The 25,597-nt window shown below is 34.7% G+C and overlaps 4 protein-coding genes across 8 annotated transcripts in view; 2 read left to right on the forward strand and 2 right to left on the reverse strand.

Annotated features, from left to right (window-relative positions):
- Positions 1 to 2,551: 2,551 nt before the first annotated feature.
- On the forward strand, positions 2,552 to 8,216 carry rhof (ras homolog family member F). The gene is made up of 5 exons (XM_026274347.1): positions 2,552 to 3,061; positions 3,434 to 3,521; positions 5,233 to 5,342; positions 5,686 to 5,820; positions 7,456 to 8,216. The coding sequence occupies exons 1-5, from the start codon at positions 2,933 to 2,935 to the stop codon at positions 7,618 to 7,620; spliced, it is 627 nt and encodes a 208-aa protein (XP_026130132.1). The 5' UTR covers positions 2,552 to 2,932; the 3' UTR covers positions 7,621 to 8,216.
- A 744-nt stretch (positions 8,217 to 8,960) lies between these two features.
- Positions 8,961 to 14,889, reverse strand: LOC113110256 (transmembrane protein 120B). The gene is made up of 12 exons (XM_026274346.1): positions 14,793 to 14,889; positions 13,746 to 13,864; positions 13,538 to 13,654; positions 13,382 to 13,441; positions 13,205 to 13,300; positions 13,033 to 13,122; positions 12,309 to 12,374; positions 12,157 to 12,218; positions 11,995 to 12,087; positions 11,819 to 11,883; positions 11,305 to 11,373; positions 8,961 to 11,158 (listed from the first exon to the last, which is right to left on the reverse strand). The coding sequence occupies exons 1-12, from the start codon at positions 14,853 to 14,855 to the stop codon at positions 11,045 to 11,047; spliced, it is 1,014 nt and encodes a 337-aa protein (XP_026130131.1). The 5' UTR covers positions 14,856 to 14,889; the 3' UTR covers positions 8,961 to 11,044.
- Positions 14,890 to 15,010: 121 nt separating this feature from the next.
- LOC113110259 (lysine-specific demethylase 2B-like) overlaps positions 15,011 to 25,597 on the forward strand; it is a 31,297-nt gene continuing 20,710 nt past the window's right edge. Inside the window, exons 1-8 of one of the 5 annotated variants that reach the window (XM_026274348.1) lie at positions 15,011 to 15,149; positions 15,290 to 15,415; positions 16,970 to 17,047; positions 22,556 to 22,700; positions 23,078 to 23,156; positions 23,245 to 23,291; positions 24,383 to 24,561; positions 24,734 to 24,840. In XM_026274348.1, the coding sequence (XP_026130133.1) occupies positions 15,138 to 15,149; positions 15,290 to 15,415; positions 16,970 to 17,047; positions 22,556 to 22,700; positions 23,078 to 23,156; positions 23,245 to 23,291; positions 24,383 to 24,561; positions 24,734 to 24,840 (773 nt within the window). In that variant the 5' untranslated portion in view covers positions 15,011 to 15,137. Of the gene's footprint in view, positions 15,150 to 15,289; positions 15,416 to 16,059; positions 16,423 to 16,969; positions 17,048 to 19,649; positions 19,773 to 20,826; positions 20,952 to 21,453; positions 22,057 to 22,555; positions 22,701 to 23,077; positions 23,157 to 23,244; positions 23,292 to 24,382; positions 24,562 to 24,733; positions 24,841 to 25,597 lie in introns of those variants that run through there. The other 4 variants (XM_026274349.1, XM_026274352.1, XM_026274351.1 and 1 more) reach the window with 4 other exon arrangements.
- LOC113110262 (calcium release-activated calcium channel protein 1-like) lies at positions 17,444 to 20,824 on the reverse strand. The gene is made up of 2 exons (XM_026274353.1): positions 20,569 to 20,824; positions 17,444 to 19,749 (listed from the first exon to the last, which is right to left on the reverse strand). Exons 1-2 carry the CDS (start codon positions 20,686 to 20,688, stop codon positions 19,201 to 19,203), a joined length of 669 nt encoding a protein of 222 aa, XP_026130138.1. The 5' UTR covers positions 20,689 to 20,824; the 3' UTR covers positions 17,444 to 19,200.

Genomic DNA, 25,597 nt, shown 5'->3' on the forward strand with positions numbered 1-25,597 from the left:
GAGGCCATTTTATGCCACTCATGTTTAATTAGGAAAATCCTCTTAATCTTCGTAACCTGCGAACGCAAGCTGTTTCTAACAACAGGATAGAAGGGTACAAAAGAAATGCAGAGATCTCAGTCGTCACCAGTTTTATCCTCTTTAGTTTTTTTTTTTTTTTTTTTTTTTTTTTGTTATCCGATATGCAGACGTGTGCGTAAAGCTTCATTTGTTCTCTGGACAGCTGGAGTGGATCCTCGACAAATTTCGACATTCAGCTTCGCCATTAATAATATGAGCAATGTTAACTTTTGTTTAGATCTTGAAAAGTTAATATGTTTTATAGCCTACTATTTTGATTATTTTATATTTTTAGTGTAATTTTTCTGTGGAGACTGGGAGATGTCTGGATCTAAGGGGGGTTTAAAGCCAGCAATATGTGTAAATTCCCTTTAATGTGCCTTTTTAATGTCAATCTAATTATCCACAAGAAATCGGAGGAAATACTTAACAGATCCTGATGATGGTTCGCAAATGCATTTCTCATCGTGTACATTATTTTAGTAGCCTAACGTTTAACTTTTAACACTTTTTTTTTTTTAATCTTTTTTTTTAGAATTGAGATACAAATGATTGTAACATTTAATCATATGGTAAGTACATATACACAGATGTTGCACTCAATTAACTGCTTTTATGTTGCAATAAATATAACTCTTCTTAAATATAAATGTTTCGACAGATGTTTCGTTTTGTTTGTTTCGGTTTCCTCGAAACGAAGCTGACGTTCTGTTTTGACATGCATTTACATTTGTATTACATTTCGCTGTGTGTGAACTGATTTACAACCCAACCAAACGGGCCCAGGGCGGAAAAACACATCCGTGTAGGCCGCTTTTTGTCCTTCATTAATGGATATTAATGTCCTTTTTATGCACCGTAAAACTTCATATAAATTGTTTTATGAGAACATAGCGGGCTTTTATAATTATTATTTTTTGCTATTTCTCTCCCTTGCCCTGTTTGGAATCAGTAAATGATACCAGTTACGTGACCGAGACAGTCACGACGCCTCCTATCTGTGAGAAATGAGAGGGAAAAACAACAACCTTTTTCTAGCTTCTCATTGGCTGTGATGGTGTGGGTGATGCATTAACTGACACCTATTAGTCATTGGTAAAATACATTAAGAAAGGTTGGTTATACTCACAGGAGCTTTAAACAACGGCCTATAGCTGGTACTACAAAGCTTTTGTTGTTTATATGATTATCTCATACCTTTTTATATTTTATTATTTTACTATTATTTATATCTTTTACCTGTATTATTATTTATATTATACTGTATATTTTCAATTTCTTTGTTGTAGTTTATATTTGTTCAGTACCTCTATATTATGTTGGAAAAAAAATAAAAATAAAAATATTGGATGGTACTACATGGTTTAGATTTATTATTTTGCTTTGTATTAAAGACCATACGTTTTCATAATTGTCACTGTTAAGCAGATTAATTATGTACCATCCTAAAAGATTCAGTCATTGATATGTTCATTTAAATAGTGTTTTTTTTTTTTTTTTTTTTTGGATATTCATGAAAACAAAGTCAATTTAAAATCATTTAGGAACACAAAAATCATTAAGGAAATAAAGAATAAAGAGACATGAAATGAAATTTTAATGATGATAACAATATAATGATATATGGTGAATTTTACACACATACACACACACACACTGAGACGTGATTCACAATTCTTATATGGGTTCCTCTCAAAATAATACATGCAAATCTTTTTCAAGTGGGAATTTGAATTAAATCCTTTTGCATTTGACATTGTAACTCTATTCATTTTAATGTTTTTAATAATTCTTACTAATATGCAAGAAAATAATTTTTAAAGAGTGAAATTAAAAAGTAAAATATGTAAATGAAATAATGTCTACATCCATTTTATTTATTTATTTTGTTGTTGTAATTGGCAGATTTATTTACACGTAAACAACTAAAACTATATATAAAAAAACGTTGTTACCTGAAATATAATGAATGTTAACAAAAATAAAATAAAGTAAAAAATGAAGCTTATTTTATTACAGCTAGTTGGCGAAGCAGCATTTCAAATTTTTTCATTCGGTTTAACTTGATGTCCTGAAATAACCAAAAACTGAAATGAATAGTAATAAAAAGTATAAACGAGGATTAAAATAATAATAAAATAAAAAAAACACAAAGGAACATTCAGAACAAAATTGTAATGAAAACAGGAAATACAAAAATAAAAAAGAATAAAATAAATCTGAATGATACTATCATCAAGGTAGGTAAATCTCTTAGTAATACAAATAATAACACTATTAGATATGTATATTAGTAACAAAGTCACGTTCTTATATAATTCACTTAATTATCAAGAATTTGCTCATTTAATCACTGCAATGGAAACACCATTCAGAGCAACATTCCCATCCTGCTCCACCTTCTTGTCAGGGTTGCCAACTCTCACGCATCTGGCGTGACACTCACGTTTGGACTTTTAGTGTCACGCCAATTCGTGAGAGTTGGCAACCCTGCCTTGTGTAGACGTGAGAATGTGAGAAATGTGAGAAAGCAGTTTCAATTAACATATATATAGGAAGTAACTCTCCCAAACCAGCTGGAGGGAGTGCCTTCATGTCCCCCCGCCTAGTGATGGTGCAGACCATGTGTGACAGGCAGAGGAAAGAGTCACACATGTTTAACAGCCTCAATTACAGTAACACGCTCTGATCTGCTGGGCTTCTTGAAAACACAGTCACATGGTTTGAAAAGAAAAAAGGCAAGAGGAGGAGGAGGTTGAGACCGGATAGCAGCATGCTTACCTGGCAGACTGTTAGTCTCACGTTAGACTCCCCAATGAATTTACCTGACACTTCTGTGCACTTGGGCACCTGTTGGCGGAACTGAAAGGACATGACACAGAACGGCACTGTGGCCGGCAATGGCACTCAAACTGATTCTCTCAAAATTGTGATCGTCGGAGACGGTGGTTGTGGGAAAACATCACTGCTTATGGTGTACGCCAAAGGAGATTTCCCAGAGGTAAGCTTTTAGATGATGATTAAGCTCAAAATAACAATTCCATGTTGGCAAACTACAAATTCATGTGCCTGGCTTGACAGTTTTGTGTGTGTGTGTGTGTGTGTGTGTGTGTGTGTGTAAGTAAACCAGATTTACATCAGTTGTGAAGATAGTTAAAGAGATATCAGTTTTCAAGAGAAGGACACATTGCAAAATGTATAACAGTCATTTGCACAACATCCTCAGCAAGTTTTTCCACTTCCAGACAGCAATTCTGGTTTCTGTCTACGCCTTAAATGTACTTCAAATGTGTCTTGTTGCAACATGAACTTTTTATGCACTGTCATCAATTATAAGCCTGTATTTGTCTCCTTTTATATTGGTGTTCAACAGAAATATGCTCCATCTGTGTTTGACAAATATGTCACCACTGTATCCTATGGAGGGAAGGATATTCAGCTGAACCTTTACGATACGGCAGGTAAGTGTCTAGATGCCAGACACACCTCAGATTCCAGACGCCCCAGTCTCTTCAGTGACACACTTCATTGATTGAATATTAAGGAAGGAATGTTGAGTTTAATGGGTGTGAGGCCATCAGTAATAGTTTTCATAGCTGTCATCCCTGAGGTCAGGCCGCATGCACACTCATTGCATGATTATCTAAATTGTATTACATTTTTTTTTTTATATTTACATTTATTAATTTAGCAGACGCTTTTATCCAAAGCGACTTACAGATGAAGACATTTTCTTTGGCATTGTGTTCAAATTCATTTTAAATAATTCTGCAAGATTTTTTTCTCTTTTTACCAGATTTTTACCTTTGATTATTGACATCCGAGACCTTCATCTATACATTTTTTACAGTATATTACAGTATTTACTTGACATTAATGACATGTTAGCCAATGTGAAATACTCTTATTCTAAGTATCACCCTCCAGTTTTTAATCTGTGGCTTCTTGGGCCAGAATCTGTCTGCGGATGTGGTGCAACATGCTAAAAAGTCACTCCTGAATTTGTAACAGTTGTTCAATTTTTGGATGAATATTGCATGTATTTAAATTTTTTATAATTAATTATTTAAATTCAGTACTTAAATTATCATGTACACTACTGTTGAAAGATTTGGGGTTGGTAAGTGTTTTTACTGAATTTTTTTTTAATTTTTTTGATTGAGTTGAGTATTTATTGACTAAGGATTTATTAAATGGATCAAAAGTGACAGTAAAGACACCTGTTATGTTATTAAAAAAAATCTATTTCAAATAAATGTTGTTCTTCTGAACTTTCTATTCACTAAAAAATCCTGAAAACAGTATTTTGGTTACCACAAAAATATTAAGTGACACAATATGTTTTTAAGGTTTGATATCTGATCATGTGACACTGAATATGAAGTAATGATGCTGAAAATTCAGCTTTGCATCACCTGAATGTGTTACATTTCAAAATATATTAAAATTTGTCATAATAATATTTAAAAAAATATTACTGTTTGTAGTGTATTTTTGTTAAATAAATACAGCCTTGGTGACCATAAAATACTCCAAACTTTTGAACAGTAGTGTATTTTTGTAAAATGTGCATATCTAAAGATATTATTACGAAAAAAAAAATGTTTTGAAGGACCAAATTGGTTGAACATGGGCTCAATATTCAGACATTTCAAAACTGTACAGGATATATTTTTATATTTTTAGGCTATTTTTCACAGTGAATGTATTGCCAAATTAAATTGTATTAATCCCACTGATTTTATTGGGAATGTTTTAGATTCTTGTATTGATCTAATCCTCATTTATTCACTTACTGACCTCAGTGAACCCCTGACGTCTATGTGACCTGAATTTCTCCATGATAAATCCTTCAAAATGCTTTTTTTCTTGTCTAAATTGAACTGCATCTTCAGTAATCGAGCTGCTTATCAGAGCCACACTGCTGCCTGGACCTTCTCTGCCTCTCAGGAACAGGATGTTGAAGCCAGGATGTGGTTTTCTACCACATCTCAGTTTTTCGTCAAAATACTTTGCTCATAGAATACGACATACAGGAAGATGCTGAATATGATCAGAGGTCTCCACCTCTGACTTGTTTAGAAGCATCCACGCTCCACATAATACAGCATTGTTTTTTAGGTATGAGTGTGATGTAATGATGTCATTTCCTTCTCATCTGTTTACCGACAGGCCAGGAAGACTACGATCGCTTGAGGCCTTTGTCGTATCAAGAAGTAAACCTTGTTGTCATCTGCTACGATGTGACTAATCCGACGTCGTTTGACAATGTCACGATAAAGGTGATTTGCCTTCAGTTGAGAATGAAACTGTAGTGTTCGTCAGGTGAAAGTCTGTTGTAACTTTGCTTGCTGGCAACTGTGAGCTGATAAACTTTGACCTGAACAGTAGATGATTACCGATGGACCACCTCTGAAAGCAAACAGTATTTCTGGATGTTTCCTGTCATGTCAGTTCAGAGGAATGTGCCGAGCCCTGTTTAAATAAAGGCACAGCAAAGGGACTGTTCATTCCTGGCCTAAAGATAGATACAGTACACCATTACGGGTTTAATGAAGACCTGAAAATGTATTTATATAAAAGAAGATGTTCAGTTTGAAACGTTTATTTCCTTTTCCCCTACAGTGGTACCCAGAGGTCCGTCATTTCTGCCGTGACATCCCCATTATCTTGATAGGGTGCAAGACAGACCTGCGAAAGGACAAAGAGAAGACGAGGAAGCTCAAAGCTTTAGATCAGGCGCCCATCACCTACCTCCAGGTTGACGTTACAGCTCTATTTATTTATTTAACAGACATTTTTATCCAAAATGATTTAGAAATAAAGAACATCACAAGCACTCGGTCTCATAAAAACAAGTCATATTGAGTTAAGTTAAAATAATGTGAAAACAGTTGTGCTTCTTAAAATTTTTATGGAAATCATTATACTTTTCCCCAGAAACTGCATATATATGGGTATATGTTTGTGTGTGTGTATGTGTATATATATATATATATATATATATATATATATATATATATATATATATACATAACAACATATATTTTGAAAATATTTACATGTATATATTTATATTCATAAATGTTTTATTATATAGAAATATTTTGAATATATAAACGTTACATATTTTCTTAAATATTTACATGCGTGTGTGTTTATATATACATAATAAATATACACAGCACACACACATTATGTAAACAAAAACTTTTATTTTGGATGTGATTAATCACGATTAATCATTTGACAGTACACACACACACACGCATACACTGTGTTGAAGACAGCTTAATATTTTGTGGAAACCATGTTATATTTTTTTGAGAAAGTTCAAAAGAACATAAAATAGAAATCTTTGCTCTTTGTAACATTGTCTTTACTGTCACTTTTAATTAATTTAATGCATCACTGCTGAATAAACATTAATTTAATTAATATATATGAATATATTCATTAATTATATTATATATATATATATATATATATATATATATATATATATATATATATATATATATATATATATGTATATATGTATATGTGTGTATATGTGTGTATATATATATATATATGTATATGTGTGTATATATATATATATATATATATATATATATATATATATATATATATATATATATATATATATATATATGTGTATATATATATGTGTATATATATATATATATATATATATATATATATATATATATATATATATATATATATATATATATATATATATATATATATATGATGGGAAGTCGTGGCCTAATGGTTAGAGGGTTGGACTCCCAATCGAAGGGTTGTGAGTTCTAGTCTCGGGCCGGCAGGAATTGTGGGTGGGGGGAGTGCATGTACAGTTCTCTCTCCACCTTCAATACCACGACTTAGGTGCCCTTGAGCAAGGCATCGAACCCCTAACTGCTCCCTGGGCGCCACAGCATAAATGGCTGCACACTGCTCCGGGTGTGTGCTCACAGTGTGTGTGCATTTCGGATGGGTTAAATGCAGAGCACAAATTCTGAGTATGGGTCACCATACTTGGCTGAATGTCACTTTCACTTCACTTTCACTTCTATATATATATATGTGTGTATATATATATATATATATATATATATATATATATATATATATATATATATATATATATATATATATATATGTATATGTGTATATATGTATATATATATATATATATATATATATATATATATATATATATATATATATATGTGTGTGTGTGTGTATACATATACGTATATATATATATATATATATATATATATAATGTGTGTATGTTTATATTTATTGTGTTTGTATACACACACGTATGTAAATATACACAGTTATTGATATGTTAACTGAATAACCTTCATATTTCTTTCTCAGGGTGAACAGATCCAGAAGCAATTGAATGCTGAGATATATCTGGAGTGTTCGGCTAAATATAGAGAAAACGTAGAGGACATTTTCAGAGAGGCAACCAAGCGAGCGCTAGCGGCCAGGGCTAAAGCAAGACATCGCAAGAAGAAGAAACGCTGTACCATTCTGTGACCTCTGCCAGAAGAACACACTTGTATATATGAACTAGGTTATTCTGTAAACATCTGCAAAGCTTCTCACAATTGTTTAAGCTTTCGCAAAGGAATATTTTTCAGGACATGTGGTATGCTTTTTCTCACAATCTGTCCACCAAGCGAGGCTTAACTGTTTGACAGAGGTCACCAGGGTGTGTGTGATGGTCTGTAATGGTCCACGCCACATCCTTCTGCTGGTGTCACTGATGTGACTTGATGGAATTTGGTCTGCCATGATTGTGGATGCAATAGGAGATGGGAAAACTGCTGCTGATTTCTCAGGGATGACTATACATATGTCACATGGTCACATTTTAAATGTGAAGAAGAACCTGCCACTTACACTGGGTGTAACATGTTTCTGTTGTGCAATGCATGTTATTGACTTGCACAATAGTAGCAGTTTTTAACCTTTGAGTTATAGTATTTTGTGAGTCTATAAAGCTTTCTGAAAGAAAAAAGAACAACAACAACAAATAAGCATGTGGTGTACAAAAAAGAAAAGAAAAATCCAGGAGATTTGTGTAAATTAAAGAAAAAAAAACATTGCACAAATAAAATAAATATTGTGCATATATGCATTTTGCCTAATGAAGTAAGTCACGTGTGAAGCTATGTCAGTAGTAAAATTATCTACCTCTTTTTACAGATGCTTATTCGTTATACATCGGCACACATCAAATTTGCATGACGCAGTTTTCAAATATTAGGCAGACATATGAGTGAAAATCTCTGCTTCTTTGCAAAACAAACTTGGTCAGAATACAAGACTTATATTGTGGTTAGCGCAAAAACTCCTGTTTTGCAGGAAGCGACTGCGGTACCGGAAGCCTCCAAATACTGCCGTCACAGAAGAAGCTAAGAATGAAATGTTACTTCAGCATGAAAATAGTATCATTATTTACTGATAATTTAATTGAAGTTACTCTGCGCTGTTAGTCAATTATTTTATTGACAATTTATAATTATAAATAATATATAATTGTAATATATCTTCATGGAACAAAATCTTTACTTAACATCCTAATTATTTTTGCCATAAAAGAAAAATCGATAATGCATTGTTTGCTATTGCTACAAATAAACCCGTGCTACTTATGACTGGTTTTGTGCGTCAAGACACATGTCAACCAGGAAGCCAAAACATACTATCTTCTAATAATAATGTGGAACTTTTAATTTGATTGTGGTTTTCTAAATAAATATTGCTAATTGTACGTTTATTTCACCCCTAATGTCGAAGCAAATGCTTCACTCTTGCGCCCTCTGGCGGTGGAGGCCTAAGGAATACATTTTCACACGAGGCCACACAGTTTGCATCAGATTGAATTTATTTGCTCTATACTAGCAACAGAAGGTGAATAGAAATCCAGCTTAATATCTAATCGTCCCTTTGGAAACCTCCCTTTTCTCAAGTCCGAAGGCTTATTTTACGTTCAAGCAAAAAGTGCAGTTATTTTGTTCAACACAAAACGATGACAAAATCACATAGTGAATTGTGAAAACTGTGACGCAGGATTTACGCAGTAGTTAATTGTACAATAAAGCATTTCCCAACATGAGAAATACTTTGAATTACAGCTTTTTGCTTCAAGTACAGTTCACGAAGCCCATTAAAAAAATCCAAACTTGTAACACTTGGGTACTATGTTAAACTTAACCAGGTGTGAACAGGCAAAGGAGAGCATTAAGGCAAACAAATCGTTCTGTAACCAAATGCAACTTCTGTAATGACCTGCCTCTGTAATATCACATAGGAAAAAGGTCTCGAGTGCAAACTCCCCGATGGTAAACCAAGAAAAACTTTGCTTTAACAAACAAAACAACGTGTTTTTTTTCTTTGACATTCAAAGCAATGCAGAAACACACACTGGTTCCTCCTGTTACAGTAGATGTATTATAACAGCATTCATTCACATTATGCAAGATATAGTTCAGCATTTGTTATTCAGACTTGCAGTTACACATCTATGCCTTTAAATATATACAACTACAAACATGTGAAAATAACAAGGCAAGAGAAAAGGTATGCTCTTAATGTACTATTTTAATTGTTATCGGAGCTTTATTGCCATCAATAAAAATACAAATCCACGTTTTCAAGGTGTCGGGGAATGTCACGTGACCCCAAAAATGAAGATGTATTTGAGTTTGTCATTTCGTCGAAACGGATTTGGAGAAATTTAGCTTTATTACACACCATTTGATCCTCTGCATTGAATGGGTGCCGTCAGATTGAGAGTCCGAACAGTTGATAAAAACACCACAAAAACCCACAAGTAATCCATAACTTCAGTCCACCACTTAAAGTCTTGTAAAGCAAAAAGCTGCATGATTGTAAGAAACATCATTAAGATGTTTTAACTTTAAATGGTCTCTTCCGGTCAAAATACAAGCCCAAAATAAAACTTCCTTCCTGCAGTAAAAAGTCCATCCAGGATTCGGATTGTTTTCACTTGTAAACATTGTTTGATCTGTGCATATTTATGTCCTGATTCCGACGAAGCAACTTTTTCTACAGAAAGCAATATTATGGATAATTAATGGACTGGAGCATTGTGGATTAATGTGCTTGTGGATTATTGTGAATGTTTTAATCAGCAGTTTGGACTCTCAATCTGACGGCACCCATTGACGGCAGAGGATCCATTGGTTTGCAAGTGATGTAAAGTGAAATTACTCCAAATCTGTTCTGAAGAAACACTCATCTACATCTTGGGATGGTCTGTGGGTGAGCAAATTTAAAATAAAATTTCATTTTTGGATGAACTACTCCTTTAATTCAAGAATTTGGCCTTGCTCAATCACTGTACTGACAAGCCACGACGTGCAAAACACGCCTTTCCCTTAGAGTTGCATTGTTGCAATGCTTTCTCACACATATGTAACATATGCTTCAGCTAATATGCCTTGAGAACAAGTTCTTTAATCACTATCCAGCTTCTTAAAAAATTATAACAAATCCCTTTGAGTAGTGAACTGAGCATCTGCAGTTCTACAGCCATCCTGCTGCGTTGCATAAAATTTAAATGTGGCTTATTGTAAACATATCCATGCACAGGAACAAAACAAGTGAATTGAAGTCTCTTTGCTTATTGAGTATACAGTGTCTGAAGGTTGTCAGTGGTTTCTAACCCAAATGTTACCCTCTATCTGCTGTGATTGCATAAATAAGAGCAAAAACAACTTTGCAGATGATAGGGCAACGTGACACGAAATCTTGATTTTCACAGCTGCTGTTGAAACAAGTTTGAGGAGACGTCAACATCTATTTCAACCCTCTCCAAACAGATTGTGGGATGCGACTCCTATAAACGAAACAGTTTTGTGCGCTTTGAAATTGAGTTCTGTGAGTTCCTCACTGGCCATGAGGTGTATGAAATCTTCCAGCTGGCGTCTCATCAGTTATTTTTGACCTTTCCTTTGTTTTTCTGGAGCTTCTGGTGGACCACTTTTAAAGTCGTGAGGAAATTTCCCAAGAACAGGACGAGAAATGTCAAGGCCAACATGAACACCTGAAAAATGTAATATTTAAGTGCAAATTCGATCTGCAATACTGGCAAAATTAACCTCAGTTCAAGATGAGCAATGCGCAGAAGATTAATACTTGGGAATTTAAGCAATAATAATGATGTTTGGCAACTTCCGCCACTCTCTTTACCTGCCATTCCTTGCAGTCATCACGGGAGGACAGCTTAAAAAGAGTCACAGCATTGTACAGCTGCCAAAACTGACCAGAGGAGAGAAAACCAGCACATTTATATTATATGCCTGACAGCTGAATCAATATATGCTGCATTTATTTGACCAAATATACAGTAATAATCTGAAATATTAATGCAATTTAAAAATATATTTTTTCAAAATGTAATTTCTTCCTGTGATGCAAAGCTGAACTTTCAGCATAATTTACTCCAGTGTCACATGATCCTTCAGAAATAAAACAATTGTAATATGCTGATTTGCTGTTCAAGAAACCTTTCTGAGGTCTTTGCTAAGAGTCCTGATTTTAGTTTACTGACCCCAGACTTATAAACGTTAACAAACTGTTTAAAACCCACAAAATAACATGTTATGATCTTCACAGATGTCCCACTGTAAATTGCATGAAACCTTTCAGACAACTTTGCAATTGCATGAAAAATGAAAGGCAACACTTAAACACTGATACTCACGTGGCCAAAGAATAGAAACGGAAGAAGGAATGTAAGCCCCCTCCACATCCATGATTGAAAGCCCTCTGTAAGAGTGACATGAGAGGTCAGTCTGGGCTCTGACTTCAGGCCAAACACAAAAGGACATCATCCAGGTCAACATTTCTCCCAGGATTCAAATCGGTCCCAACGCTTACCCACTGTCAGGTCCAGCTGGTTTCTCTCCCCCAGAGCCCGTAACCGATACAAGCAGCCGCTCTGATAATAATACTGAAGAAACTGCACACAACCTGACAGAGAAACATACAGAATATAACAACAAACAAAAGACACAAGAGCAGCTAATAGATTATACTCACTCTGATAGATGGAGAAAGCCAGGAACTGACTTCTGAACATCTGATACATTGGACCTTCTGGCCTTAAAAGACAGAAACAGAGAGTGGTGTTGAAACAAGCTGGTGATGGGAAGAATTATTCAATTATATGATCTGTGACCTAAAACATTTACCATGTCAACATAACACCTGATAAAAAGGTTGACACGTAGTGATGTGACACCCACCAGCCTTTAATTCTAGTAAAAAAAAAAAAAAAGGTCAATCATAACCATTCATCAATGCAATAAATAAATTAACAGATTAAAAAATAAAAATAATAACAACAACAATTCACAGCTACAAATACAAGCAAATAAATAAACAGACAATCAAAGTGCTACAACCAAATAAATACACAAGACAAATAAAATTGTGTAAACAAACATGACAATACATACAAATAAATAAACAGTCAAAGAAATAAAAATAAAATGTTACAACCAAATAAATACACAAACAAATACACAAAATTTCACAACCAAATAAACAAAAACAAAACATACAAAAAATAATTCAACAACTAAATAAACAAACACAACCCCCCCCCAAAAAAAAACAATATTCAACAACCAAATAAACAAACATGAACAACCAAAAAATGAACAAATAACCAAAATACAAACTACACAAATTAATAGACAAAAATACATAAATAAATAAAGAATGGTGGCCAAATAAATAAACAAATAACATAAATCACTACAACAAACCAAACGAAATAGTACAACCAAAGTTACTGACTGAATAGAAAACGGACAGGGAAATACTGGGAAGAGAGATCTGATCCTGAACCACAGTTAACCACATTTCGGCACAGCATTGACCAAATGTGTTTTAAAGTGAACGTGAACTCACCGTGACCCATTGCTCATGAGGATACTCTCTCTTATTGTCAACGTGCAATAATACCACACCAATAAAAAGTTGAAGATTTCATCTGTAACCCTGTAAACGTGAAATCTGTTAGACTCCGACAGCACACTTTCCTCCAAAAAATGGCATTAATTATTGAGATCTCTCGTCTTACCGGTAGTTGAAAAGGAAGAGGCAGGTGACAGCACCAAACATTAGTATTATAGTCATATAAAGTTTGAACTTCTCGTATTCATCTTTGTATGCAAACCTGTTTTGGAAAACAGAAAATCAACAATTTTGTATTGGGAAATCTCTCTCCGCTCAACGGACGTGCTCACATCTGACTCACTTGGCTTGGTTGCTGAGGAGTGTGACATTCACATTTCCAAGGACCAAATTTAAGTACAATCTGAAAAGAGAAGACAACAGTTTGAAAGTAGAAAAGCCTCAAAACCAAATCACACAACCGTGGTACTATACATATCGGTATGAAGAACTAACTCACCCGTTTTTCTTTGGCAAGTAGGACTCCATGTCAAAAAAGACATTTTGCCTTTCTTTAATTTGAACCTTCAGGTCATTTATCACCTCTGTTTCTTTTTCATTGCAAGTTTTCGTACATCTGTTTACAACAAAAGAGATAAAGGATCTGTTTATGTCATCATGAACGTATTGCTCAAGTTCTTTGGTAACATCTAAAACTCGGCTCTTACTTATGAAGACTATTCTTGAGGTCTTTGAGGCCTTTTCTTTGCTTGCTTATGGCACTGCTGCATATCGCCTGCAGGTTCGTCAGCTCCTCCAGCTTCTGTTTGTAGACTTTGTGCGCTTCCTAAAATACAAAATACACTGGAAGTCAAAATAAAATCAGAATCGTTTCCTAATACATGCATGACCTTTCAATAAGCACATAGCATCCTCTGGATGCTCCATTTTAAGCATGAGGTATTTTGAACATGAGAAGGACATTTTAAACACGGCCAATCATTTACATCATGACAGCTGATTTTTAATGGATATTTAATTATTAAATTTTATATATATATATATATATATATATATATATATATATATATATATATATATATATATATATATATATATATATATATATATATATCAGATTGAAATACTATGGTTCTTTGATTTGTACCGTAGTACTAATATATTTTTCCTCAAGGTTTTTACATTGTACACCAGGGTAATTAAAATAAATACCAGAGTACTACCATGGTAACGTTATATATCCAAAAACAACAACAACAACAACTTAATTTTATTACCTTTATACCTTGACCTAAAAGGTATTTTTTTAGTTTTCAAACACTCGGAGCTTCGTGAACTTCCAGAAGTTTACCGTTTAGAGCTTCACCATCCAATAATCTAACCCTGTCTATCACGAATCGATCATAGGATCAAATTTACAGTTGAGCAACAACTCTTGGTTAACATCTAACCTGGTTTAACCAGTTAAATCCGTGAATCATTATCAGATCTACTTAACTAACACACCACATTTATTAAAAGAATAAAATATATACACGAATATATTTAATCATTTAAATATGTTTTTAAAGAACTGATGCTGGTTAAATACACATATACAATAACAAAAGAAAATCAGTGTATTATTTGATGAGCTAAAGCCTGTTAGCCGCGTCACAAACATCTAAAACAGACGCATTTGCCTCCTAACTAACACGGGATTCAACTTTAGGTTATCGGAGTACAAATATAACAAACATTCGTTCAGTTCAAACCTGTAATTGCTGATATTCTTGATCTATTTCTGTCCATTCACTTTGACATCTCTCCAGTGACATTGTACTCGTCTGCGCTGGCGCTGCTCTGCCGCACACTGCCGCTAGTGGGCGCTCTAGCAATTTATATAAGCTCCGCTTCTTCAGCTGTCCACCAATCACAGGCCAGCATACGATTCAGAGGATGACGTCGCCACCTAACGACCGGGAGCGTCAGCGAACATAAATATTAGTCGAGGCTTGTGGCTAAGTTCACTAATTATTTTGACAGGTCCGTCGAGATCAACCAGTTTAAAGTTTACATTTAATATTTGTGGTTTATTGAAGTTTGTTTAAGTGTTTTGGATGGGGAATGAGGTAAGATTTAAGTAGGTCTACTTTATGATTACCATATTCATGTTATTGCATGTACTTAGATATATTTTTTAAGTGGTACAAAAAGTACTATAGTGACAGATAATAATATTTTAATGATAATAATTATATTTTATGTGCAGTATGCCCTTCTTGAAGCGACCCCAGACTACAGAACCACTTGTAAAAGCCCAAAAATGCGAGCCGCATCACACTGTGTATTCTGTCAGAATCAGAAGAATCAGAATCAGAATGAGCTTTATTGCCAGGTATGTTTACACATACGAGGAATTTGTTTTCGTGACAGAAGCTCCGCAGTACAACAGAATGACAGCGACAGAACATAAAACACATAATAAAAGAATAAAAAATACAAATATGTAGACAGTGAATGACAATATACAAATGACAATTGTAGGCAGGTATATTACAAAGTGAAGTTATGTATGTACATATATATTGTGTGCAAAATTTAAGTGTATACTAAGTATGTGTGTTAGATAAATAAAGTGTGTGTGTATATAAATATAAAGTGTAGTGTGTTCGCCATTATTGTCAGCTGTTCATAAGATGGATTGCCTGAGGGAAGAAACTGGTCCTGTGTCTGGTCGTTCTAGTGCTCAGTGCTCTGTAGCGTCGACCAGATGGCAACAGTTCAAAGAGAGAGTGTGCTGGATGTGAGGGGTCCAGAGTGATTTTGACAGCCCTTTTTCTCACTCTGGATAAGTACAGTTCTTGAATAGATGGGAGAGTTGAACCGATGATTCGCTCAGCAGTCCGGACTACTCTCTGTAGTCTTCTGAGGTCAGATTTAGAAGCTGAGCTGAACCAGACAGTTACTGAAGTGCAGAGGATGGATTCAATGATGGTCGAGTAGAACTGTTTCAGCAGCTCCTGTGGCAGGTTGGAGATGGAGATACAATGAAGATAAGTAGGCCTACACAGGCGAGTGGATGAATAATAATAAACGTGGTAATATTTAATGGATTGAATATTTAATGGCATGTTTTAAACATTACAGGCCTTGAGGATCACAGTACAAAGCCTGGCAGTTTAAATAGACAAACCTTAATTTAATTTACTTGTTATTTTAGATGCTGCAGATTACATTACACTATTTATTTCTAGGAAACGCTGCTCATCAAAGCTTGATTTAGAAGAATGATTTTCCCTCCATTAACAAAATGTTCCTGAAGGTAGCTCGAACTCTGATGAAGAAAAGGGACACAGGTTTGGAAGAAAACAGGACTGATCTATGATGGGGACTGGAGAATATGTGAGGGTTTATGTTGGTTCTTGGCGAAATGACAAAGTGTCAAATCGATTCATCCAAATAAGTTTGTTTGTATAATGTATGTGTGTGTACTGTGTATATTTAAATATAAATACATGCACATACATATACTAAGAAACACATTTAAGAAATATCTAAATCTGTAAATATATGTATTCATATTTATATATTATTCATGGTATATAAATATAAATTATGTGTATTTATTAAATATATACATGTGTGTATATTTATTAACACAGTAAACACATATTACAGTACATAATGCATTTATATTTAAATGAAATTTAATAATCATAAATAATAATACGATTTTATTAAGCATTACAATTTTTATATAATAAACTTGTATATAAAAGATAGGAATGATCTTTTTTGCATTATGATAATGATTTATTTTAAATGATGTGATGGAAATAATCTTAATTGTCCGAAAAATTGGCTTAATTTTCTTCTTGCAGAATAATAATAATATATATATTTTAAAATTATTAATGACATTTTTTTTGTTATCTTTTTTTTTGTAAAGCTAATGGAAACCGCTTTGTGGGCACCTGGAGCGACGGACAGAAAAACGGACATGGCAAGTTCTTCTACCTGGACAGAGGTAAGCTGTACGAAGGGCTTTTTGGTTGACGCCGTTGCTAAGTGTGGAACCATGTCTGATTTTGGGGAGAGAAGCAGCAGTTAGACCAACAGTCTATCCAATTCCCAAGGTAAATGATTAACACTGATGTTTGCTCATTTGCATGATTTCCATTTTAACAGTAATGCAAGCTTTCAGTCATAGGTTCAGACCAGTGTAACAGCTCAAAGAGTTTTGTTGATTTGCATGGTTTATTACCTAATGCAGATTCAGAAACATTGTGGATTTCTCCAAAGGCAAACCTTTGGACGTAAAAGCAGAGCTGTAATCAACAGAAACCACAATTCCAAGTCATACCATCGCTAGGGAATATCTACCTTGACAATATCCCGAAGACAAAAAAGGCAGACTAGTGTTGTGAAATGTGTTTTATCAACCCCTCACTCACAATAAAAACACTAGCACACAATACAAAAAAGCTGGTGGCACATTATGCATCTACTAGTATTTAACAAAATGCTCATTTTGGCAAGAATTATATAAAAGAGCACAAAAGGGTGTTTGGTTGAAGTTTGATTTAAGACTTTAATTAAAATGTATAAACTGTGAGTTTTTAAATTCCAGCACATGCTGTGCACTAATAAAAAGAGCTTCTGAATCAAACTTTACACACAACATTGGATATTGTTTCACATACTTTGGGGAAAAATAAATAATTGTATTTCAATTTGGCAACACTGAACATGTTAATAAATTGGCATGTTGTTTTAGTCATTTTTGTCAATGCTGCTGATGTGACTACATGCTTAAACGGTCCTCTGCTTAATAAACACTTTGTTTGAAATGTGTTCGCTAGCATAATCGCACAATCCTGCCAGCTCTTTAGCCGTGACGGCGCAAAGCACTTGTGTCCAACTTCAGAGCGAACAGAGGTTCCTTTAATGGGAAGCCATTTCAAATACTACCAAAAAAGGTCAGACAAACATGTTGATAAAGTGCCTTAGTTTCTTCTAAGATGTGCTCATTCAGGGGGTTCATTTGGGGAAAAAATTTGAGTTTGAATGAGACTTTGATTTTTGGTTGATTCAGCTGTTCAATAGCAAAGCCATGATTCAGAACTCATCAAAATTATTTGGTCAAACGGACATAAAAGTGTCCCCTGCACTGCAATAACTTCAAACAAGCCTCTGATCAGTGTTTAAAAGATTTTTTTTTGCAATATATAAACTTATGTCTGTAAGAACGTAGGTTGCCTTGTGTAAAAATTAAAACTTTGTAAGTAACAGGACTGAAATAGAGGATTTTCCCTGTGGTGAATTAAAGGAATAGTTCACCAAAAATGAAAAACTGCTGAAGATGTACTCAACCTCAGGCCATCCAAGATGTAGATGAGTTTGGAGCAGGTTTTAGAAATTTAGATCAGAGAAATTTAGTATTACTTCATTTGCTCACCAATGAATGGGTGCCTTCAGAATAAGTGTCTAAACAGCTAATTCACACCAGTCCATCAGTTAACAACTTGTGAAGTAAAAGCTTTGTGTTTGTAAGAAACCTATTACTTTAAACTGTCGCTTCTTGCCAAAATACAAGTCCATAATCCATACTAACGCTCCCTCCAGTGGAAACCTCTATCTGTGCATATTTATCTCCTGATTCAGATAAGATGACTTTCCACTGGAGAAAGCAATATTATAAAGAAAGGACACATATTATAGTAATATTTTTAGTTTAAAACATCTTAACAACGAATTATTTGTGGATCGTTTGTGATGTTTTTAATCAGATGTTTGGACTCTCGTTCTGACGGTACCCATTCACTGCAGAGGATCCGTTGATGAGCAAGTGATGGAGTGTTGAATTTCTTCAAATCTGTTCAGATGAAAAACAAACAAACTCAAACACACCTTTGAGGAGTACATTTTTAGAAAATGTTCATTTTGGGGTGAACTATTCCTATAAGAACAGAAAAAAAATACATAAAACATGCAGTGTGCATGCTTTCACAGTTATAAAAGTCAGTTATTAGTAAATCTAGCTGAAACAGTGGACAAATCCTTGACACAAAAAACTGCAACACATGCAACAGATAGATCAATACTATGGTTGAAAATATGATGTGTTGCAACACTTGACAAATCTAAAACATTGACAGAAGCTCTTTCCCAAACTCAAAACTAGGGGTAAAGGGAACTGGGAGACTGTAAGTTAGACGCCTCCCCTCGATTGTCCAGTTCGTTCTGTAAGTCCTCCAACTCTTCTAACTCTTGAAACTGCCTGTCGGTTTTGTGGCTGACCAGCGAGCGGTAAAAATGCACAGCAAAGACGATAAAAACCAAGCCGAAAGGCACCATGATGGAGGTAGACGTGATCGCAGCGGCCACCCCGGCGGATATAGTACCGTTTTTCTGATCCTTCGGCTTAATGGGTAAAAACTTGACCCAGCACAGCAGGACCACCTCGGCCAGGAACAGCAGCGTTCCAATGACTGTGGAAAAAGCCCAGGCCAGCTCGATATGGCAATGCATTCTCTCGTGAGGAGACTCCTTCACAGAGTTGAGGTTGTGCACGTTGCTGACCGCTTCGATGTTGGGCAGGATGCAGGTGCTCACCATGAGGGCGAACAGGTGGACAGCCACCAACACAGTGGTGCAAGCGCTGAAAGCGATCAGCAGTCCTGGGGGATAGTCGTGATTGGTGTCCAGCTGTACTTCCACCATTGCCACCTGTAAAATGAAAGGAAACACAGGTAAAATACAGTCCTTGAAACCCGCAAATATTCTACTGTAATATCAGTCATTATAATGAAAAAAACTAGCATTCATTTTGAGTTAAGTTTGATTCTCTACTCCATAAAGTTAATTTTCAACAATTTGTTAGAAACCCCTTACTGTGTTGACAAAATAATACATTTTATGTATTATTTTGTCAACACAGTAAGTGTTTCTAACAAATTGTGTTAGATATTTAATATTATATAAATATAATATATTAAATATTGCTATATATATATATATATATATATATATATATATATATATATATATATATATATATATATATATATATATATATATATATATTATTTGTTTATTTATTACAATATTTTTTAAAGCTTTTATGCACATAAAAAAATATTTTTAAACAAAGAAAGGATAATAACATTAAACAAATCTTGGATTTAGGTTTGAAGAAGGTTCTAATCTGTATTTAAAGTTGTACATTGTAAGAATAGGTTTGGCACTGAATTAAAGTGCACTGCAGCAGAAGACTGAAGAAGTTATTGAGATTCTCGTGATGCTCTTTATAAACATAATCACCAAGTAAAAATCTAGCTGAGCATTAGCACGAGCTAAACAACTGTGGCTGTCAGTTTGTGATTGCAGATGCATCAAAGACTCGAGTCACGCCCGTTTTAAAGCCAAAATATTCTTATATTAAACTTACACAACACTATTAAACGCACTTTCTCTTTAACAACCCAGTGTTACTAAATTGAACTTCCACAGACATCACTAAATAAACAGACGCGAAAAACAACTCACCATTGCGAAACCGGATAAAAGAGCCGACGTGCGACTGGAAGCTTTGAGTTTGGCTCTGCTCAGATAAAGCTTTCTCCAGGACAGAGCCTGCAGCGAATGTTCGTTCCGACTCATGTTCATCCGAGCGGAGGTTGAGAGAAACTAGTATCCGAGAGATTCAGCGGAGCTGGAGCAGGAGCATTGCGCTGGGTTAATGGTGACTCTCCAGCGCTGCGCCTTTAGAGACGGTCGGCTTGCTCAAGTGAAACTGGATGCATCGCGAAGGCATTACCCACAATCCTTCGCGACAACACATGAAACTGAACGATGGATATATTTGCCTCAAAATTAAGAACAAATAAAGCCATTTTGCCACTTTTCTGGAAAAATTATTTATCTTATTGGTGAGTGAACATAACAGAATCGAGGTAGATTAATATTTTGCATTGAATACTTCTTAACAATAATAATAATATTTATTATCATATTTATTTTAATATGTATTATTATTTTACAATTATTTATAAATGGCTCTTTTTTATGTAATTTCATATGTATGCACATGCAAGTTTTTATAAAAAAATATATATTTAAAAATTTCTCATACAAACATTATTTAATTATTAATAGTTAACTCATTTAAAAATAACCTTTATATTTGTATTTGTATACAGGAAGCATTTTTTGTTTCTCCTTGCTATATTAGCAAATATTGTAATTTTGATAAAAACTTTTTTATTTCAACAAAAATATGATTTTATTTTAGTTGTCATTTTTCATTATTTTTTTTGTCTTATATTGCTTTTTGATTCTATATTAGATTTCTAAAGTAATTAGTAAATAATAATAATTATAGTACTACTACTAATCATAATAATTATGAATTATTATTTATTATTTTAAATAGTCAGAGTTAACATAATTTGGGGACAACTTTATGATAACTAAATTATATTAAATACGACGATATTATCTTTTATAAACCTCATAGAATGTCCCAAATAATTGTGATTTAAAGCGAGCCAATTATGCAAGTGTTTCTATTGTAACTGAGGCTATAACGTGTGGATGTAATATTAAAAGATGTTTAGTTACTGTTGCACTGGCAAAGTGAGTGTCTTGTTGATGAAGCACATATGCACGAGCATAGCCGCTGCAGCGCGCGTGCCAAACAGAAGAAAGAAAGAGCAATTCTGTCTTCTCAAAAAACAATTTATCTGTGTTTAAAAACACACACCAACCATTCCGATAATTACTCCGGAAAAAAATCGGATGTTGTTTTAACCCATCATTAACACGATCCGCGTGACGTTCCTGCAATGTTTTGATTCTGTTGAGCGTGACGTCACGGTGCACTACACAAAAATGGTTCCTACTTAGTTTTCTACACAGGCAATCAAAGTGTGCACAACTTTACGCGTTAAATATGGTCCAGATTAATCGCTGAGGGAATTAACGAGGTCGAGAGGCTCGGACATGGAGGCGTGTGCGGAATCCGGACGCAAACTGGTGTGTAGTTGAAGCTGTCCTCTCAAAGACTCGTTTTAATTCGGGCATTTCAGTCTCACATCGATATGTATTGTGTTTAGTGGCCTGAATCGGGGCGAATCACTGCGATACGAAAATTAGAGCGACGTACGCCATATTAATAGGTTAAATGTAATAGGCTCGTAATGGTAAACAGGAAAGGACACATGTTTCATAATATTACAAAGAGAGCAAGATGCTCCAAATACAGACGCTCGTGCGAAACCGCACGCATTGTTGCCCGCGTCCCTCGTGTCTAATATTCATCGGGAAGTTTGACTCTCCCACGCTGATTTTTGACATGTATTAATTATATAACAGCTGTAAGATGGTCGACGATTAAGGCCTGAATGTTAATCACGGAATCTGACATTCGTTCAAATGATATATCATCCCAGGCCAGCATTATTTCTCGCATCCGAGCACAGAATGAGGCAGGTTTTCTTCATCCTCATCTTCATCATGTGTTGTTTTCGTCCAGCGCTCGATCTGCAGAAGGATGTACGATGAGAACGAGGACTTGTCAGATGTGGAGGAAATCACAAACATCAGGGGCTTCAGCGTGGAGGACAAACTTGAGAGCAATTCATACAACAGTGAATTTGTTCAGTTTATGGAGGGAAAAGGTACTTTTTGTGTGTGTATATTGCTTATTCGTGGAACTAATATTTATTATATTCTTAAATATCGGGGTTTTTTGTTCTCCTGTTGGCACCTGCACCTGCAAATATAAGTTATAAATATAAGTACTCATAATTGTGCTTATAATTTGATATTTAATGGTTGATATTTAGAGCATAGTTCGCCCAAAAATGAAGATTCTGTCACTATTTATTCGCTCTCAAGGATTCATAGTTGTCATGATAATGAATAATAAGGCTGGCTAGCCTGTATCTGAAACACCCCTTTATTTACAATTAATATTTGTGTTATTCATATGCTCTTCATTTTAAAATCCAGGGATTTGGTTTTTAAAACAGTCTTAACTTTTATACCATCCTAGATTTTACTTATGAATATGTTCAAAGAGAGGCACTGCGAACTCCGCTCGTATTTCAAGCCAAAGATGGACTGGGAATCATGTAAGAGCAAGTAAAATGGTTTTATTCCACATATTTCTATACATTTTACATTGCGAATCGCTTATCTGAATTGTTTAATGTACTACAGGATGCCAGATCCAGAATTTACTATAAGTGAAATCAAGGGTTTGGTTGGTAAGTACACTATTACTTTTATTTATTTCTAACTTGTTTTGATTGAAGGGTGAATGTACTCAGTCAAAAGCAGTAAAATATTTTGATAACTTTGTATACTTTGTTAATCTTTAGTTTTCATTTCCATTGTCTGGGACTTTTATTGTGTTTTATCTAATCAGGCCTTGCATAATGCACAAACAGGACAATGTTCTGCAGCCGTATTATGAAACTAAACGCATGCACCATGTCTGTTCTGTATGCTGGGATTTTGAAGAGTACATATGCATTTGTTTATCTAGCTGATCAATTTGATTCAAGATCTCAAGGTTCAAGATTTTATTTGTCACGTACAAGTTAAATGACATGCAACATGCAGTGAAATTATGTTGTCATATACATATCCACAGTCAATCTTACTACTTTTTAGGGTTGAGGAAGAACATAAACCATCTGAGCCCCATATTTATTCACAGATTTATGGCCTGTACATTGATTTGTCGCTGGTAAATAACTTTGTAATTATCTGTGTATTAAGAGGGTGATTAATCTTTAGTCAAAAAAGCTAAGGAATATTTATTGGCTTTAATCTCTTGAAAATAAAGTTTCCAGTTAGATCCTAAACGTATAAACTTGGTTGTATAACTTCACAGCAAGACCTGCTTAGAAAAAAAAAAAAATGGTATGATAACATCCTTTACGTCCTCTAGTGATGAAACCATGCAACTGCAACTTAAGGCCAAGGCTTGTGTATCGGAGTCCTTAAAAAAAAACCAAAACAACAACTTTATTTTCAGAATGATTTAAAATCAGGTACATATGAGTGCCATGGAATAAAAACATAAGGAAGAAAGAAGAAAAAACAAAACAAAAAAATAATTTTGAGATGGAAACTTACAATACTCCAAAATGAAATATTCTGACTTTATATTTCACAACTTTTGACTTTTTTTCCCTCGAGTTGAAAGAAACAAAGTTGCAGTTTTTTGGTTTGGCAGAAACAAGATTCCTAGCTTCCTCAATCCATTACCACTTTAGCCACTACTTTAGAAACGGATTTAAAAGCAAGAACATTGGAGTTATTAAGTGTGTGTTTCTGCATGGATGTGCAGGCAGCAGGAGGGCTGTTGACGTGATGGATGTTAGCACACAGAAGGGCTCAGAGATGAGCATGGCACAGTTTGTCCGCTACTATGAGACGCCCGAGGATGAACGTGACAAGCTGCTCAACGTCATCAGCCTGGAGTTCAGTCACACCAAACTGGAGAATTTGATCAAGAGACCCACTGTGGTAAGATTGTTTAGTTGATTTCTCTAAAAGCACATTTGCCATTTAAACATGATTTAAAATGACACTATTAAGGCAAATCTTACCACTTCAGAGTATTATGCATGTCAGTGAGTGTGAATGGTTAGATGAGAGCAGGGTTGATTTTATTTACAATATTTCTGATTGTCTTTAGGTGGATCTGGTGGATTGGGTGGACAATATGTGGCCGCTGCATCTTAAACAGAAACAAACCGAAGCCACGAACGTCATGTCTGAGATGAAGTATCCCAAAGTTCAGAGGTAACATTTCATTTAGGAAAACAATTAGGAATGGACCTTTTTTAAAGACTGTGATGACACACTGTCACTGTTATTACCAATTTAAAAAAAAAATCTAGCAGATTATTATTATTATTTTTTATATAAATCACTATCCTACAGTTTCTAATTTAGAGGCTGAGGGAGGGATGGCAAATTTGACCTCTGTCTCTCTTCTGACCCACATAATCTCTCAAAATGTTTTCCTCTTTTGTGAAGTAATAGAGAGGCCATTGGGGTTGTAGTATTAAAACAAAAGGAAATGCTTAAATTATTTTTATTGTAGTTTCTGTTCACTACTATACAAGTTTATCCAACTAAAACAACTACTGCTTCTGAGGATCCCAAAAATGTGAAAAGGGGTCATTGGTTTTTCAGTTTTTTTGTCCAGAGTGTGGCCTGAGAAACTGCAGATTCTCTGACAAGTTAGGCTCTGTACATAGCAATAAAGAGCTGGAGAGAAGAAGAAAACTTATGTGACTCTCTTTCAATGGCATTTGGCGAGGGGAATTTTACCCACACTACGTTGTATTACACATTTAAGGTTTTGTTGTTTTTCTGTCTGCTCCGATTTCCCTTCAGGAAGTATTTTGGCTTTCAGAATCCGCTTTTCGGAATCTGAAAACTGTTCTCTGACATCCTGCATTAGTCAAAGATGAGGTCTGCTCATTTCTCACAGTCCCTTGCTTTGCTCCTCGGCGCATGCTGCGCATTTCTTTGGCCTGCAGCGGGCTGTGAC

Source organism: Carassius auratus, chromosome 10 (genome assembly GCF_003368295.1).
Source record: "Carassius auratus strain Wakin chromosome 10, ASM336829v1, whole genome shotgun sequence".
NCBI classification, from domain to species: domain Eukaryota; kingdom Metazoa; phylum Chordata; class Actinopteri; order Cypriniformes; family Cyprinidae; genus Carassius; species Carassius auratus.

Excerpts from the sequence above, each read along its gene's own strand:
- rhof (XM_026274347.1), top strand. The coding sequence starts at position 2,933 with ATGACACAGAACGGCACTGTGGCCGGCAATGGCACTCAAACTGATTCT. Across the intron at positions 3,522-5,232 it reads GAACCTTTACGATACGGCAG|GCCAGGAAGACTACGATCGC; the intron begins GTAAGTGTCTAG and ends GTTTACCGACAG. Across the intron at positions 5,343-5,685 it reads TTGACAATGTCACGATAAAG|TGGTACCCAGAGGTCCGTCA; the intron begins GTGATTTGCCTT and ends TTTCCCCTACAG.
- LOC113110256 (XM_026274346.1), bottom strand. The coding sequence starts at position 14,855 with ATGTCACTGGAGAGATGTCAAAGTGAATGGACAGAAATAGATCAAGAA. Across the intron at positions 13,442-13,537 it reads TACTTGCCAAAGAAAAACGG|ATTGTACTTAAATTTGGTCC; the intron begins GTGAGTTAGTTC and ends TTCTCTTTTCAG. Across the intron at positions 13,123-13,204 it reads CTCTTCCTTTTCAACTACCG|GGTTACAGATGAAATCTTCA; the intron begins GTAAGACGAGAG and ends TCACGTTTACAG.
- LOC113110262 (XM_026274353.1), bottom strand. The coding sequence starts at position 20,688 with ATGAACATGAGTCGGAACGAACATTCGCTGCAGGCTCTGTCCTGGAGA. Across the intron at positions 19,750-20,568 it reads TTTTATCCGGTTTCGCAATG|GTGGCAATGGTGGAAGTACA; the intron begins GTGAGTTGTTTT and ends TTCATTTTACAG.